Source organism: Thermobia domestica, chromosome 8 (genome assembly GCF_964235325.1).
Source record: "Thermobia domestica chromosome 8, izTheDome1.hap1.1, whole genome shotgun sequence".
Lineage (NCBI taxonomy): Eukaryota > Metazoa > Arthropoda > Insecta > Zygentoma > Lepismatidae > Thermobia > Thermobia domestica.
Window position 1 is genome coordinate 193,091,234 of NC_137461.1, and position 17,521 is coordinate 193,108,754.

General features: G+C 35.0%; 1 protein-coding gene across 3 annotated transcripts in view; it reads right to left on the minus strand.

The window, feature by feature from the left end:
• The window catches only part of bel (ATP-dependent RNA helicase bel), a 136,652-nt gene that overhangs the window by 34,287 nt on the left and 84,844 nt on the right, over positions 1-17,521 (minus strand). For all 3 annotated transcript variants that reach the window (XM_081769361.1, XM_081769359.1, XM_081769362.1), the window contains exons 11-13: positions 15,178-15,359; positions 11,954-12,071; positions 6,245-6,404 (exon numbers count right to left, since the gene is read on the minus strand). In XM_081769361.1, the coding sequence (XP_081625487.1) occupies positions 6,245-6,404; positions 11,954-12,071; positions 15,178-15,359 (460 nt within the window). The remainder of the gene's footprint in view (positions 1-6,244; positions 6,405-11,953; positions 12,072-15,177; positions 15,360-17,521) is intronic.

A 17,521-nucleotide genomic window follows, 5' to 3' on the forward strand; every position in this document is an offset into this window, starting at 1 on the left:
TTGGAATAACGCATGAAAATATTTATCAATAAGCACATGACTATGACATTGTTACTTAGCCCCAATACCGTATTAAGTCTTAGAAAATGCATGAAACTTACTAATAAATAATCACATGACATTTGACATCGTTATTTGTCTGCCTAATATGAAAGCAAGCATTTGAAAACAATTTTTTACTCACCTTTCACCAAGTTTTCATGTATCTAAAGACTGTGTTATATTCCTTTATAGCTCACAAAATCTCTAACCTAGTCTATCAGCCCTTACCTCTTCTGAGTTGACAAAGGTTAATGATTTACTACTGGTGTTTTATCCAAAACCGTGTACAATTTAGGTGAGTCATCGTTTATGGATTCAAACATTCCACAGTATGTGAGACACATGGATCTTATATTTTACTGTTTGGTAGATCAGAACTTACCAAATATGGAATAATTTTCGTTTACATTTAACTTTCACTGCTAAGCTAATCATAAGTATCTCCAAAATTGTTCAATTGTTCTGAAAGTTCTAGATATATGTTCGAAATACTAAGTTCTCGGGTATTCATTGTTTATAATTACAATTGACTAAGTAAGCAAGTTACAAAATATGAAATCCCTTTAATTTATTCGAGGACTGCAACGCAAATTAGATAGTTACTCCGACAAGAATGACTTGATCGCTAAGTTGGAATTATACCTAAATATTCCATAACAAACCATAACATTCTCAAATACGGAAGACAAGAGCTATAAATGCTTCACTGTCAATCAACTGTTGCAAGCAGATGCTAATACAATGTTGTGTTAATTTATGATTTCCTGCAATTTCAGAGTTTCTGACTTGATCATTGCTATCGAACTACACAAAGTTTATACATGGAAAATGGTAATATAAAAACGCTATCATTTAAATAGCTACTAAATGTTTACTTTTCAGTTTTACACACACTTGCAAATACAGATCCATAATAAAAATCCGGATCATTTAAATCCGGCTCGGATTTCAGAGTACATTTTCAAATTTAACGTACTGGCGCGCTACTGCTTTGTCTAAATTAAAATTCTGAGTATTTCTTTTAAAAACTGAGAAATTAATTTTAGTTGAATTAAAATTTTAACGAGCTATTTAATTTAATTGGTTCAGATTAAAATTTAATTTGTTTTTCACTTAGTGTTTAATTTTCTTTTACACGATTATATAGGTAAGTCATTTTCGGTTAAATACCGTATAGTACAGCATGCATAATTAAAAATCTTGCATTCCTCTGTCTAGAGTTTGCCGAATTTTTAAATGTCAATCTGTATTGAGAGCTGCAACTTCATAATCGTAAGATGCCTACCACAATTACGGTCCAACCGTATTGTTTAACCACAAATACTATCCCACTTAATGAACATTTCACTTCCTCTTCTTATTGCACTATAAAATACTTTACAGCTAGGTGATTGCAGGAAACACTTCCTTTCGCTCATGTGTTGATTCTAACTAGTCGAAATTTGAGAGTAAATGTCGGTTTGCTACTCGTGCGCGACTGCCATGTTTGTGCGTCATACATCGGTTCACTGGAAACTATCTGTGTCGGTTAGAGACTGTCTATGACGTTGCTAATAAAACGAACAATTAAAAGTTAAGAATTTAAGGTTTCTTTGAAAGGTGAATTATTTTTCTGTTTATAATCAATTATTTGAATATACTCCAATATCTAAAGGCGAAGTTTTAGTGTATTAATTTGAAAGATTATATAACAACGTATTTCTATAAGGTAATGAAAAAAAATTCTTGCCGTTCTAGAGCAGTGATAAAGAGCAATACGGTGGAGTTTCTAAGTAATCTCCATCAGCACCCAAAATTTTTGCCAATGTTCCTGCAGCTGCACAATATCCTAAGTCGGCGGTCGTGGATGCAAAGAAGTCAGCAAGTGCGTTCCACAGGCCTCTCTTATTTGCGAAGGATCTTCAACGGAAGTGGTTGTCGAGGGAATGAAACAGGTGGTAATCTGTTGGCGCAAGGTACGGTGAATATGGTGCACAGTAGTGTTTCCCAGCCAAGTTGCTGAAGTCTCTCCCGAGTCCTCTTTGTGGCTTGGCATTGTCATGCCTATTCAATACCCCCTTAAAATTATTAGCACATCCTTTTGATTCAGCAACACCGGCTCCTTCTGCCGCAATACACGGTGCACCCTTTGCTACTACTGAGAGCAGAGGTCAGCAGTCATGATCTGAACAGGTGGAAGGAGCTCGCAATGTACCACTTGCCAATAACTCCACAATACAGAGAACATCACCTTTCGTGGATGATATGTGGTCTTGAGGTGTGAAGAACAGGATCACGTGGTGACAAAGAGAACCCACTTTTCATCACCAGTGAGCAAGCGATCAAAAATGGCTGTGTTCAGATGTTGAGAGAGCAAGAACAAGCAACTGTCCACTCGTTTAGTGTAGGCGCACTAGCATCCGAGGTAGAAGTAATTGGTATAAAGCTGACTTTGGTCTCATTTGATGCAGAATCCATCCAAGATTGACACACTAAAAGCCCACCGCTATCAAAGTTGGGATAATGTATACAGGATGGTCCAAATTTGCTGAAATTACCATGTAAAGTGTATAAAATTATATGGTATAGAATAACTTGGTGTAGTAAAAAGTATGACTCATATGAGAACTAATCCCTTCAAAGCTGAAGACTGCACAGTTTCACACAAGTATATGCTCTTTTCGTTTCTTTGAAGTTGTGTCCATGGACATATACAGGGTGACACCAAAAATGACATTGTTAATTGAATGAAAAGAACCAAAGAGGAGTAAAAATTCTATTGAAATGGACAACGTGGAAACCTTTTACTATATCAAAGGTTATATTATCTGTTAACAGTCACTAGTACCTCGAACGTTGCTTTGTCTACACTATCATGTCTAATTAAGCGAAGCTAATGGCGTATTTTCAGAGAGTTTTGCAAAAAAATATATATATTATATTGCGAAAGGTATATAATATTTTGTTGAAATTTTGAATCGCAACCTCGACAGAAGTTATGAATGAATTTTTTTAGGCTATACTGTGAATTAACATTTGTCGCATGAAATGACTACTAGGCGAAAAGAAATGAAATGAAATCGTTAAGTTTTACGTCCCACGATTATGCCGGTTAGGCTAAAGGAGACGGTGATGATGAGAGGAGTTAAATGGTGGAATGAAGAAAGTGGGAGGAAACGGGAGAACACCGAGAAAACCCACGAGCACGGTGTTTGTCCACCACAAAGTCCACACTAGGCGAAAAGATTCAGACTTTAGCACACAGGTAAATATAAGTCTCATATGTCGCAATCCGGATACCAACAGAATTAGTGGGTTTCAGAAAGTGGGATCTAAAGGACTTCTGATACTTTTTACATTAAGTGAATGTCGAAATGATCATGTTACTCGGGATAGAATCATTGCTACCCAGAAACTTAATGGTATTGCGAAAGTACACCAAGACTGTCGCCGTGACTACACAAACAGTAGAAGAATTGAAGAATGTGAGAAAGAGGTACAGGCACCATCCCCTAAAAGAAATTGCCTCCAATCTGTGTCAGAGTTCAATTGGAAGACTTTTTATGTTGTGAAAGAATTGACTTTTATCACCTAGAGCGTCAAAAGTTTCACATAGCTGAAATACTATAAATTCCCACTGCAGCAGCCGAAATGACAAGCGGCGGGTTGGAAGTTGCTGAAAGGCTTTACACTTGTGCTGATTTTGTTGTAGCTGAAGTTTTTTTTATCACAAGAATTGTCATGATCGATTTCGTCTGAACAAACAATGTCCTGTGCAGACGTCTACACAAAGGAGAAAAACGAGCAATCCAATGCAGAGATACCTGGTCAGAAATTGAATAACGAGAAAGACGAAGCATTTATTTTGTTGTGTGAGTGACCGGAAAATTAATCTGACTGGGAGTTTATGACAGTAATAGAGCTACATGAAGAAATGAAAAATCTAGCTGCGAAAGAAGAAATATATTCTGTGAAATGGTTAAGATAAAAAAATTATAGAACGCTAGGGTGATCATCTGTAGGGGGTCTATTTTAGTACTGTTCCTGATAAGCCAGAAGTTGTATGTTTGGATGATATTTGATCCAAGGAACTGGTACGAAAATGCACACACAAATTATGACTGACAAAATCAGATAATGACATTAGCAGCAAAGTTTATAAAGGCGGGTATTTGTGAGCTAGTGTACAAAATTAATACTTACCCAGAAATGGAAGAGATGTGAGATTCCAATTTAATCGAGTCATGGCTTCCTACAACATTGTAAACATTTCTTCAGAACCTTATTCCTTTTGCGACGAAACAAGACGTCACTTGGCCATGCGAACATCTCTGCCTACAGACCGATATCTACGATTCCCCCACGAATGCCTGAAGTTGGACTGCAAATGAAATTATGCACTTAGAACTCGCTGGCTGCGAGAAGAACTCTACCAACTCGAATTTTCAGTACCCTACAGCAAAGTCATGCGTTGCAAGCAATCGGTAGTAGCTTCTGAAGAGACATCATCATTTTGAAAGAGTTCTATCCTGAAGATTTCACTCAGTGGGCCGAAGGCAACGTTATCATAAGAACAACACTGTTTACGCACGAAATACGTTCTACGGTATGGGTATAATAGCAATGACAACTCCAATAAAACCAACTACCAGACAACAGGCTAACAGTGACAGCATTCAAAACTTGCAAGTACTTCTTATCATGTTAACTGTGTTCTATGGAACCCGAAGGTTCAATGCCGCGTTCACAAAAGCTCTCCACTGACTTCTATCCTTAGCCAACTGGACCCAGTTTCTACTTTGTATTCGTATCTGCGAAATCCATCTTAATATTGTCCTCCCATCTGCGACTAGGTCTTCCTAATGGTCGTTTTCCGATTGGCCTTCCAGTTAAAACTGAAAGCGTTCCTACCTTCTTCCATCCACGCTATATGACCTGCCTCCTAGATTTGATGACCCTAACAATATTTGATAACCGTATAAATTATGTACGCCTCGTAGTTCCTCGTTATAAAATTCCCACCATTCCCCATTCCCATTCCTCTTGGGTCCGAACATTCGTCTCAGAATTCGAATATTATTCTTACTATGTGTGAATCAGGTAATATCCGTGATTTATCTTCTGTACGGCTGAAACCAATTCTTCAGCTGAAGTTAGTAATTGTGTTGCCACCTGATATGGCATGATATAAAGTTGGAATTTTCACGACTGTCACAACTCAAGACCCAGCTGGTCTGGTTACACGCAGTCTGTACAGCGATTTATTAGTTGAAAAATCTGAAATACATCTATCACTATCTCACTTCAAGTCATGAGACTTGTGTATACTCCATTCTTAAACATCTCGAAAATCAAGTTCGTCAGCTCAACAACGCCGTTGTTCCAACTAAGTGGGGCTGGATGCTTCCCAATTCAAACAGATCCGGCATCAGTAATACAGGCTCTCCTGAAAGTGAGACGCTGTAAATGCAAATCTTCATCCAGGAACCTGTGCAACATAAATATCTGCTCATGTTGAAATCATGAACTAAAGTGTGTATCATTATGTGGCTCACCGTCATGCTGGATTATGTTGCAGTGCTGATATTCTTGATTTGTCTGAGAGTAACAATAAAGATTTTGACAGAATGTTAAATGTATACGTTACGTTGTGTGTGATAAGTTTATTTGAAATAAACGTTGTGCCCAATTTTAGTTGCAATTCACACAACCTACTTATTTATGAAGGGTCAGATATTAGTATCATGGACTTTCAATGTGTCAATCTTGAATGAATTCTGCGTCAAATAACACCAAAGTCAGCTTTATATCAATTACTTCTAGGTTGACCCTAATTTTCAGCTGGTGTGCCTACACTAGTTCCTTGTTGGCTGTTGACAATGTATGGAGTACCCACTTGCTTAACTTGTATGACTAATTTATTTGTAGTTTACAGTAAGAAACTGCAATACGAAAGCATTCCCTGAATCATTCAATATGGCTCAAGAGAAGGGAACTGATGTATGATGTCACGCCAAAACAGCTGTTTCTGTTGCCATGACGTAAGAACATTATTTTTGTATTGTTTGAAGCATTGTATCTTCTCAACTAAGAAATGTTTTTCTGAGATTTTGGTATGTATAATATTGAACACCAGTTCTACATGATGATATCATTAAATTAAAACTGGTCAGAAGAGAAATGTTAATTTCAAGAACAGCTGTTACAACACTTATTAACTTACCGTTTCTGTCCACCGCCACGACGGTTGTTTTGTGGGTGCCGCATTTCTGATGCAAGTGCTTCTAGCCATGATGGTAATTCTTGCTTAGTTTCAGAAATCAATTCTACAAGATCGCGAACCAAATTGCGATTCTTCTCATTGAAGAATGACGTTGCAAGGCCTAGAAAAATTGAGAGAAATACAATATAAAACCATTAAGAAAAATTAGCACGCTCTTTTTATTAACCCCATACGAACTTCCAAAAACAGTACACATGTTGTTACAAACTACAATTATACACTGTTGTTTCATTTGGAAATAAAAATCTGAAATCGGCTACCTTATTCTTAATTTGTTTTCACGAAGATATTTGAAGCAACAAGTGGACTGAACAATAATATGTAAGACGAAAACTGCAGTCGCCTAGTTATTCCTGGAAGACTAAAAACTTTTCGGTATTTCGGATGCGTCAGCGAGTACTCTCTATCGAGAATTATGAAGGGTTAATACATGTTATGCAAGAAGTTCTTCACATGCTTTTAACTTCAGTATCAGTAGATCGAAATGACGTCAAAACTAACTTATGTGGAGAATTGAACCCATACAATACCCTCTTAAACTTATGATGTGTGTGGAGTACAAAATTATGTATATTTTAAATCATTTTTTAGGCATATTGAAGAATTATTATCTTCTTCGCATTAGTCCTGATGATGTCTTCAGCCCCTCTTGTAATATGTGTTAAATACTCTATCAGTCCAAGACATATATTCGTCGTAAAAATTTTGACATTTTTCAGCAGAACCGAATAACTTCCAGCTAACATGTAAGTTTTAAATAAAACAATCCTGAGGCAGAAATAAATCATTTACTTTGAAAAGCCAATACATATGAACTCCGACTGGCCAAATACAGAATGGAAATTAACTTATATGGCCAATTTATAATGCACTACGGGATAAGACAATAAGAACCATAGTTTGGAGTACCTGTCCATTTTCCTTCCGCTTCCGCCGCCTTCTGAGGCAACGGTTTCCTGAATGTGCGTAAGTTGTAGGCGTTCTGAATCTCTCCTATTTCGCGTTACTTTTTTTCATGTATATCCAGGCCAATTAAAAAAATATATATAATAAATAAAAATAAAATATCTCTATATCAACTCTATGCATTTTAAACTATTCGGAAAGTTAGAAGTTATGAAATAATTCCTTTAACAGTGAAGTTTTCCAAATGACAGCCTGATTACTATTATTCAAAATCATGGAAACAAATTACTAGATACCAACAAAAAGAAGTGACAAAAGATAATTTCATTATTTATAAATATTATCTATTCAATGTTAGAAAAATAAAAGCACATTATTTCCAGCCAAATTAAAAATTCTAAATAAATAGCATTTGCGACATTTCTAGTAAGAATCTGGCAAAGTGCACGAGATCTACACCATTTTAGAATATCTCAAAATGAGAACACACACTAATGAAGTTCTCTTGTGTTACTACTCAATTGAGTAGGAAATGACATCAATATCAGCCTTATTTTCTCTTACGGATAAAAAATAATCATTCCTACTTACATGTCATCAAAGTTAGTAAGTTCAATGTTCTTGAGTACTTACTCAAATTAATTATAATCTTACCTGCAACTAACGTATTTGTAGGTAGTCCTCAACCATAACTGATCAGGATAGTTTTCAATACACCGTACAGCAAATCTAAATTTAGATTTACAGGTTCAAATCTGAAACGTTATATCGTCGTCGTCCTGGCAAAGTAACTATGTCCAATTTTTTACTCTTGCAGCGCTACCGGAGCCACGTCATATATATAAATACGCAGTATATACAATTATCTAAGTTTTGAGACTGGTATCATTTATAAAAGAAGACAATAACTGGAAACATATTACGTCCCTCCTCTTAAGATCCCTAGCGTAGCGTTGCAAGATCCCCTGCTGAAGTCTAACTGTATTGCACTTAACTGCTCACTGATAACTGCAATGTATAAGAAATTGAGCCAAGTCTTTGTTGCTTCAGTTTTAATTTAATCTTGGAGAACAGAAAGAAGTCTGCTGGGGCTAGGTCGCGAGAATAATGGGGTGGTTGATGCAAACAACTTCTTTCTTGGCCAAGAATCCCCTTGTGATAAGGCGCGTTGTCATGGAGGAAAACATTCGCGACAAGGGCTGTGGAAACTTTTTTTTTAACAGACTAGTGGGTTTTATTGGGTAAAACTGCCTTCTATTAAATTTTGTACTTGCATTTAAGGCTGCATTCCTACATAAAATACCAATTAAGTATTCATGTCCTACTGTACACATGAAACCATGAAGTTCCTTTATTGTAAAAAGGGAATCCGTGAAGCTTCCTCCGCGTTTCGTGGGACACACATTGCAACACTAACACTGGCTTTTATACATAGAGAGAGATTTTCTAGAAACAACGAAGTAAATAATTTCTTAGAATAACACAAAGGTGGCCAATTCTATAGCATCCCTATTACACACAGGATTCAAATACCTGGGACTGAAAATTTTTTCCGTTTCTCCTCAAACATGCCAGCCCTGGGATACCACCTCAGGGTCAGGAGATGAAAAAAAAAAAAAAAGAAAGAAAGAAAGAAAAACGATTTTAAAAAAATTTAAAAAGTCATTTCTTTTGGAAAAACTTGAAATATCGGAAACCACTACAAGATATCTGAAGTTCTCAATTTGCTTTCATACAATGTATTTCACGATTAAATTACCTTTGTAAGCTAGGTAATCGTACTACACATCCAAATACGCAAGAAAAATTTGAGTTCCCCGAACATCTTTTCATGTAGTTCTTTTCCATTTGCGTAGTGTTGAGAAAACAAAGGTAGATTACGTTTTCTCAACACACTTTCTAATGATAAAGGTAGATCTTTAGTAATTTCCTCTGACTTTCGAGTGACAATAGAAGAAGTAGTGTGATGAACGTGAAACGTAATTTCAACGAATTTACACAACTAATGGCCTTACGTGCCGAAAAAGTCCATCTGTCCGTCCGTCCGTTCAGTCGTCCAGATGTAAAGATGTCCACTCGCCTATAAGCAATGTTGTTCAACGTACCGAGACTAAATTTTAAACTTAACGTTTTTATAAAGGAGTTCTTAGAATTTTCTTCCCACCCCAAAAATAGTTTAATGAAGGGTAAAAATTAATATTTCCATTTTCTCGAAAACTGTTGTAACGATTTTGTTCATATTTTATATTTCAATATGTTTCATTAATAACCTTTTAACATGGTGTAAGTCGCATTCTAGGAAAAATCCACAAGGGGTAGCTGGAGGTGAGTTTTCCTCAGACGATCTTCATAGTACATAAATGATTATTTCATTAATAATCTGATGATATACCATAACTCATTCGGCTTGAAAAAACTAGTAGTAGTTTACTCTTGATGGTGTGCTTTCTCTGAAATGACTCATGTTTTTCTTCGCATTTCATAAATAAACGTTTCGTTAGTAACCTGACAATACTGCGTAGCTTCTGTCCTGAAAAAATCCACAAAGGTAGTTCATTCTTTGAGATGAGTTTTTCTCGGATGATTTTCTCAACATGACTTAAGCAATTTTATTCATATTTCACAAATGTTTCGTTAATAACTCTACAATACGGGTTAAGGCATTTCTTGTGAATAAATCCACAAGGCGTAGCTTAGTGTTAGAATTTTTTTTTTTTTTTTTTTTTTTTTTGGATGATTTGGATCTTCTTTCTTTGCGATTAAGTTATGCAACTCATATATTTTAAATGTTGCTTTGTTTGCCTCAACATTTTGTCAAGTGCGTGGAAGTTATACATCTTTATGTATATCCTACGGGTTGCCTAAATTAAATCTGGCAAGCCACGAGAACGTACTATAAACCAAGAAAGATACAAAACTACTTTTGTTTTGGTATTAAATGTATTGCTTATATCTTGTTCTCCGTTCGGGAAGCATTTTATCTTGAGTTTGAGAGAGTTCAGTTTACAAACAGCGATAAACTACTTTCGGTACAATGCTAGTTCAACATTATTTACAGAATTCTTCCCTTCTTCACTGTCTGTCAAGATTTTTGGAACAAACTTGTAAATAGCGTTTTAAACGTTCTCACTCTCGAACTCTAGCACCTTCAATTATGTTGTAAGTATATAGTTACAACAAAGTTTTAGTTTATAAAGAACTAATGATCATGCCATAATAAAGTATACCCATGCTTGGATACATTTCCAGTTAAGAATTTACACTGCTTTGAGGAAGCTGAATCCAATAAAACTTCTTACACATATCCGTTCATGGGGTCACGAACACCTTACGTCTGGGATATTTATACCCTAAATTTGAGATCACCTTTCTCATGACCTCACATAGACGGATATGTTTAAAAATAGTTTCACTGGATTCAAGATCCTCAGATATATAAAAAGAACAAATTAGAAATGTATCCAAGTACAGGTATTTTTACCATTGGTATAAGTGATACTTCATAGATTCGAACTTTGATATAATTTTTCTCTTCATTGTACACTTTCAGCACATGTAGCTCCAATAGTGTGTAACACTGTACCATTACACTTCACTGTTATATTTAATAATAATAATAGTGCATTTTAAATCTCTGCACACTTGTATATGGTGCAATTTATAATAAAATATTTTATGCTGAGTTGGCAACACTGCTTCACATATGGCAACACTGTTTACGGTTTTCGATAGAGCATTTTTTTCTCATTATATTGTGCAACTTTTGTTTTGATTGCTTTAACGGTTTTCAAGATATATACTTTAAACGTACATAATTCCATTCTTTGGTTATTCAAATTTTGAAACCCCTAGCTCCTATCCTTCTGGGCCATAGCACCTTAAATTTTGCTCAAGTTCATTTCTTATGATGCTTTATCAGATGTGCTATATGGCAATCAGATTTTAGCGACAACTTGTGGGACCCTCCCGTGTTAGTATAAGGTATGAGGGCAAAAGAGCGAACGTGTGCGCCTAATTAGAAGTTAAGTCTCTGCTTAATTAAAAATTAAAACTGGAAAAATGAAAGGAAGAATCTTATTAACTGTTTAAACGTGATTTAGTTTCGTTTTCTGAAATATTAAAGCTATAGCCTTAGATTGCACTTTCGGAATGTCTGGTTAAAGCAACTGTGTATTGGCGAAATCAACGTTGTGGATTAGTAATAATAAAGGTTTGCTTTGTACAAATTTTATTCAGTTAGTATACAGAACAGCAGTATATATACATATTTAGGATCTAGTACTTGCCTGGAATAAAAACTTAGTAGTTTGGATCCCACTTTAAGCACTACGCCCAGTCGCCAATAGCTTCAGTGTTGACAAATGGACGTAGAACTTTCGTAACAGATAAAAAATAAAATACTGTAAATGGAATACGTGCATTTTTATGTTAAGAATGTAATATTCAAATTTTCTTTGTGAAAACGAAGTTTGCGATCCTCGTGAAATCTGCTGTAGTACTTTTTATGTATATGCACGTTCGACGGACAACAGGTGTCGGAGGAACAGGGAGTATTTACCACACACTGAACTTACTAAACGCGAATCATGGAAACATTCATTTCAATAGAATTAATTATTAATTCATTTAAATTTAAAATTTCTTGTATTTCATTTAATTTTATAAATTTCTTATAGTAGTTGTATTAATTAATAACGTTTACAGCAGCCTTCTACATACAAAATACGTAATTTGAGTACTTACCAAGATTACCCATTCGGCCAGTTCTACCAATGCGATGCACATACTCTTCAATATCAGATGGCAGATCGAAATTTATTACATGTTTCACATGGGGAATATCCAAACCACGAGCAGCCACCTCAGAAAAACATATAAAAGTAATATTAGGACTTGTAGTTGTGAAATTCAAAACTGAAAATACAGCTCTCAGCAACCTCAGTTAGTTATTGTCCCCATCTTAATATTCGGGTTTCAAATGTCTTAATCCATCATTGGTTCTTTCACAAACGAAGGAAAAGTAAAGAAATAGTGAAGTGAGGATATTAAAATCAAAAGTAGCAATCTTTCATTTTCTAAGAATTAAACGTTATTTACTGGACTAAACTTACTGTCGTTTTTTAAACAAGTATTGTACTTTTTGATTGTTTCTAGGAAGGTGAGAAGCTACGAGCTTTTACGTATGTGCTCTGAGCACTAAGTTCGATGTACTAAGAACACTGAACTATCAGACAAGTAAAAATTCTTTTCTTTTGATTTTTATTTATTTATTTATTTATTTACCTTTCTCAATACTACTGAATATCTTACTTCTGGATAAGGCCTGGATTAGAATGTTTCATTTCTAAATTTATACTCTTCCTCGAAATTTGTAGTTGCAAATAGAATACATATTTTAACTATTGTTATCTCTGCCCTCAAAATTTCACCTCATTACTTTGTAGACAACCAACGTAACTTAACTAATGCACTTTTTCCCACTACTAAGTACATGGCGTCTTAAAGATAGATGGGTCGTTCGATTCTCTAAAACAAGACCGAATATGCGAGCAGCATACAGTTTCATCAAACTCAGGACGCGCGAAATAGAATTCTACATATCTCGTGATAACATTGCCTTATATAGTAATAATATACGTCGCTTCTCAACTGAACAACATTCCATTACTTTTTTTTTTTTTTTAATTTTAAATTCGTCGATTCTATAATGCCTTATCTACATCTGACTTTGGCAGAGAGCTAACAGGCGTATTTTTCCGTGTGGTTTCGAGTTCGGTCCTTGGTCCGACTTGCGTACAAACCTGGGTAACGGTTTGGATCTTATTTTAAACAGTTCCCTTATTATAAACAGCGCTGCAAGGATATTTTAAACTCTAATCTATCAATCCAAACGCGAATATTCTTTTTCGGCATTTTCTTCTTTTGAATTTAGATGCAAGTAGTGACCACATTTCCAGGTAACTCATTTGAATAGTATAATCATATTTAATGGTGATTTTAATTTGTGTAGCTGGTATCTTAAGGTACAATACTAAGTATTATTTTACACCGATTAATTTCGACTTCCAAATTTTCTGATATTTTGTACGAGTGCTGGTTTAGAAGAAAAGTAGCTGCTATCTTGAAGATTACATACCTTGAATTGCCTTCTGTTATTTCATTAATATCCTTAATGTTTAAAAGAAATTAGAGGATTTTAATTATTTCTTCTTAAAGTATTCTTAGTCTGAAGTATGAAAAAAGACTATCCTGATTAAAATTTCTCTTATTCACTGTTACTATTCACAAAAAGTAAAGTAAAATAAAATTTAATTCATATTTTATATATAAGCTGAACCTGCGCTGTCTACTCAGCGCATCGTTCTGTTATGAAAATGAATCTGCTTCAGATTGTGCATCTCTCTTCACTCACACAAGTAAAGGATAGGAGACTTACAAAAGAAGTGAATTGCTATGTATAGATGGAGTGAGTTTGTAACGAATTTGTAGAAGTAACACGATATCAAGTGAAAATATTTTTTTCTAATAAATCCATATCCATCCGAGTGCGCCTTATTGCGTCTCTTGAGGCCTAAGAAGTTGCCAGCATCCAACAGGTTTTGCCATTCAGATTTAAGCAAAGCGCTGCAATGTCTGTCAACCCGCCATACGTAACTTCTCTACTGGTTGCCAAACATCGTAGTTTCGGCCTGAAACAGTGTTAATCTTATGGGCTCAAAACTGCCCTTAAAATGTTGAATAGAACAACGACGACACAATTTTTGACAGTTTGAATGAGAACTGGACAATCTACACAAAATTTGGAATTGACCACTGAAAACGGCACGTTTCTAGCACTTGTGGTTTTCGAGATCTTATTGTCGAAAGGATTGGGGACAAACACATAAACCTAACATTTTAATATATAACTAACTGAACCTGCGCTCTCTACAAAGCGCATCATTCGGATATGAGCATAAATCTCTTCTCATTCCTCACAACATATATACATGTCCCTTTACAGACACAAGTGAAAAACGTCTTGATTTAAAAAAAATAAAATCGGCGGATATAGGGGTATCATAAAGGGGAGATTTTTTCGATTATTTTTTCTCAATATCTCGCACCGTTTACAAGATTTGAGCCTACTTCCGGTTGGAGTTTCTAATTTATGCATGACCAGTGTTGTTTTCTTCTTGCATGCAGTATGTAATAAGCAAATACATATACAATTAATTATAATGTCAGTTATATATGGTGTTCATTGGGCAAAACACTCAAAAAATAAAGATTTATCTTAGACTCGAGAAATGGTTATCCTTCCTTTTTCACTATTATTTGGGCATGGAACAAACGCCTGAGACATACAACCCCAATATACAACATTGTGGTGTTGGAATGTATAACGCATAGGATATGATGGTTTAAAAAAAAATCAACGCTTCAAGTGTACCCTAAAAAAATGTAATAAAGAAATAATGGCCATTTTTTTTTTTTTTTTTTAAATATTCAATTAGAAATGGACAATCTACGCAAAATTTCCAATCGATCAGTGAAAACGTCATCTTTCTAGAGCCTGTACTTTCCAAGATCTCATTGTCGAAAGAATTGACCACAAACATATAAACATAGTTTAAAAGAACTCGAAGATGGAAGCACAATTCCCATGCATTGATTTTAGAGAAGGTTTATTAAAATACAAAGGCTTTGAACAATAATTTTATATCAAACTTTATGAAAAATATGTAGTTAACTAATTTATACTATTTAAAGTGCAAATACTCAAAATGTTTCTGTTAAACGTGAAATTAACCGTAAATGAAAGATTTGAAAGCCAAAGTTATAGGTTGGAGCTCAAGCGCTTTTAATTCATATTGTAGCATTTTAATAGATAGATTACGTTAAAAAATAAACAAATACATAAAACTAATTACAAATACATTCATTTATTGGCAATATTTATTTACGCCGAAAGCTTAAATACTTACAGCGGTAGCAACAAGAATAGGTGTGCGCCCTGTACGGAATCTCCTCAAAGCTTCTTCCCTTTCTCGCTGGCTACGATCTCCATGAATAGAAGTAACTGGATATCCTTCATGATCTAAGAATTCTTCAAGCGCATCAGCTCCTTTCTTGGTTTCAACGAAAACCAATGTGAGAGATTCAGGAGCTTAAGAAAAGAAAAGAAGAAAAAAACTAAGTAATATGAGATCTCCAACTCATTAAATACAATTTATTTAGCTTACGTAATTCAATGCCAACCGTTTAAAAAGGGTTCTTAAGTTTAGAGTTATGGTCGGATAATTTTATTATTAAAAATATTGCATATTTTCCTAGAATACAAGGCACACACAATCTGACAATTAATTAATGAAACTAATTTATTGTAAAGAAACTAAAAATTTTAGCAACAAATGATTGTATGCCAAACTAAGATTACATATTGCGTTATGAACTGGCAAATTTTACATCGTTACACCTAAGCATGACGGGAATTATGAGATCGTGAGTCAGTAATGGGAGAGCGTTGCCACGTTAACGCCATGGACCAGTGTGAGAAAATTAAATTGTTTGAGCAAAAGTGCGACGAGACAAATTGGTGACAAGTATATAAGAATACTTGCTTGTCTCGTGCCCAGATATTTCGATGGTACGAGCGATTTAAAATGTTCATATCAAATGAAGGTGAAGCAAGACCTGGCCGTCCAATCTCAGTGCGTAAGGAAGATTTCATCACGTAAATCGGAGAATTCGTTACAAAAGATCGTTGTGTAACACTGTTGTCAGATGAGTTTGGTGAAAGCCAGGAAACTATTTGTCACATCTTAACAGGGCTTGCCCAAGTGGACCCAGTCTGAAAACGTCCACCTAGGTTTTTGAGCTTTTTGTTAGTATATTATTGGTACAACTAATGTGATCACATTAAAAGTGATTTTTATCAGATTTTAGGCTTTCCTTGGGCGAATTAGATGCTTTCACGTTAAGGTATAAAACAACATTCAACATTAGACCTTTATTAAGTTCTAGATGCACTGAATGAATAAATAAATTAAAAGAAAAAAACCTAGCTTGAGATAATTTTAGACAAATTAATGTATAGACTATGCTTATAGCCTATTTGAAGCAAAATATGCAATTTTATATTTTAGAAAATACTTTTCGTGGATAGTATGTTCGCTGACTCGGCAACAGCGAGAGACGTTATCCATCATACGTTTGACGGGTTTAAGGCCGTAGGTGCCGGTAAATATATTAGTAAAACTATTAGTATTATTTCTTGCCTTTCATGGTAATACAAGTATTCTTCAGTAAAATTTGGTTTTCCAATAACTACAGTTTAGTTCAGTCATTTGTTGCTATTCTTCAAATAAGCATTCTGTAGAATCAACACCAGCAACAGCGTAAAGGTTCTGTCAAATTTCAGAAGCTTAATGTTCGAGTTCCCAACGCTACGTAACTCTTAATATTTCAAGTGCTGAATTCAAACTTCCGTACTAGTGGAAATTTCGATGTACAGTGAAGATAGCTGCATTTTCGGGGAAAACCCTCATGAAAGACGTGCTAGAGAAATTCCTCCAATTGAACCCCAAAGTACCGGAAGTGAATACTTCAACAATAAAATTATTTATTTTACGCTGGAAGATATTTATTTCATATGTGACATTTTGAAACATTTGTTTTATAAAAGATGAATTATATATGTTTTAAATTAATATATTTGATGTTCATATTTGGCGAACGTCACTAAGGTTCCTGGGATGACTATCTACATTTTTTAGTTTGTCTGCTTGCATGACACGTTGTGTGTCATACATATAACGATAAACATATACAACCAAAAATAAGAAGTTCTTGTTACTCGTTTATTTCGTGAATATTGCTCTCAGGTGTCCTGTCTTAAGATCAGCTAGTTATAACAGAACTCTTTAAGGGCAATACTCACGAAATAACCGGGTAATACGTGAACTTTAAGTGTATAATTATTTTATTACTTTGCTCAAAGTTTAATTACCACAAGACACCTACACTCCCACTCCATTCTAGTACGTCTCAGAAGCAGTAGAACGTAATAACTGAAATTCGGCCTCCCAATTTGGAAAGACAACACTAATTTGATATTTAAAAAAATAAAATAAAATAAAATAAAAAAATGCAATGTATAAAGATATCCAAGGAAGTTATCTTGCTTTTTCACCCACCACTTTGGAACATCGTCATGTCACCTAAGACGTACCTGGAAGATCAAAAATAGTCCCATCAGCATCGACGACCTGCCAACGTTCTGGAAGGCCATGGATTTTATCGCGGTAGAACTTCGTGGGCCGTGAAGCA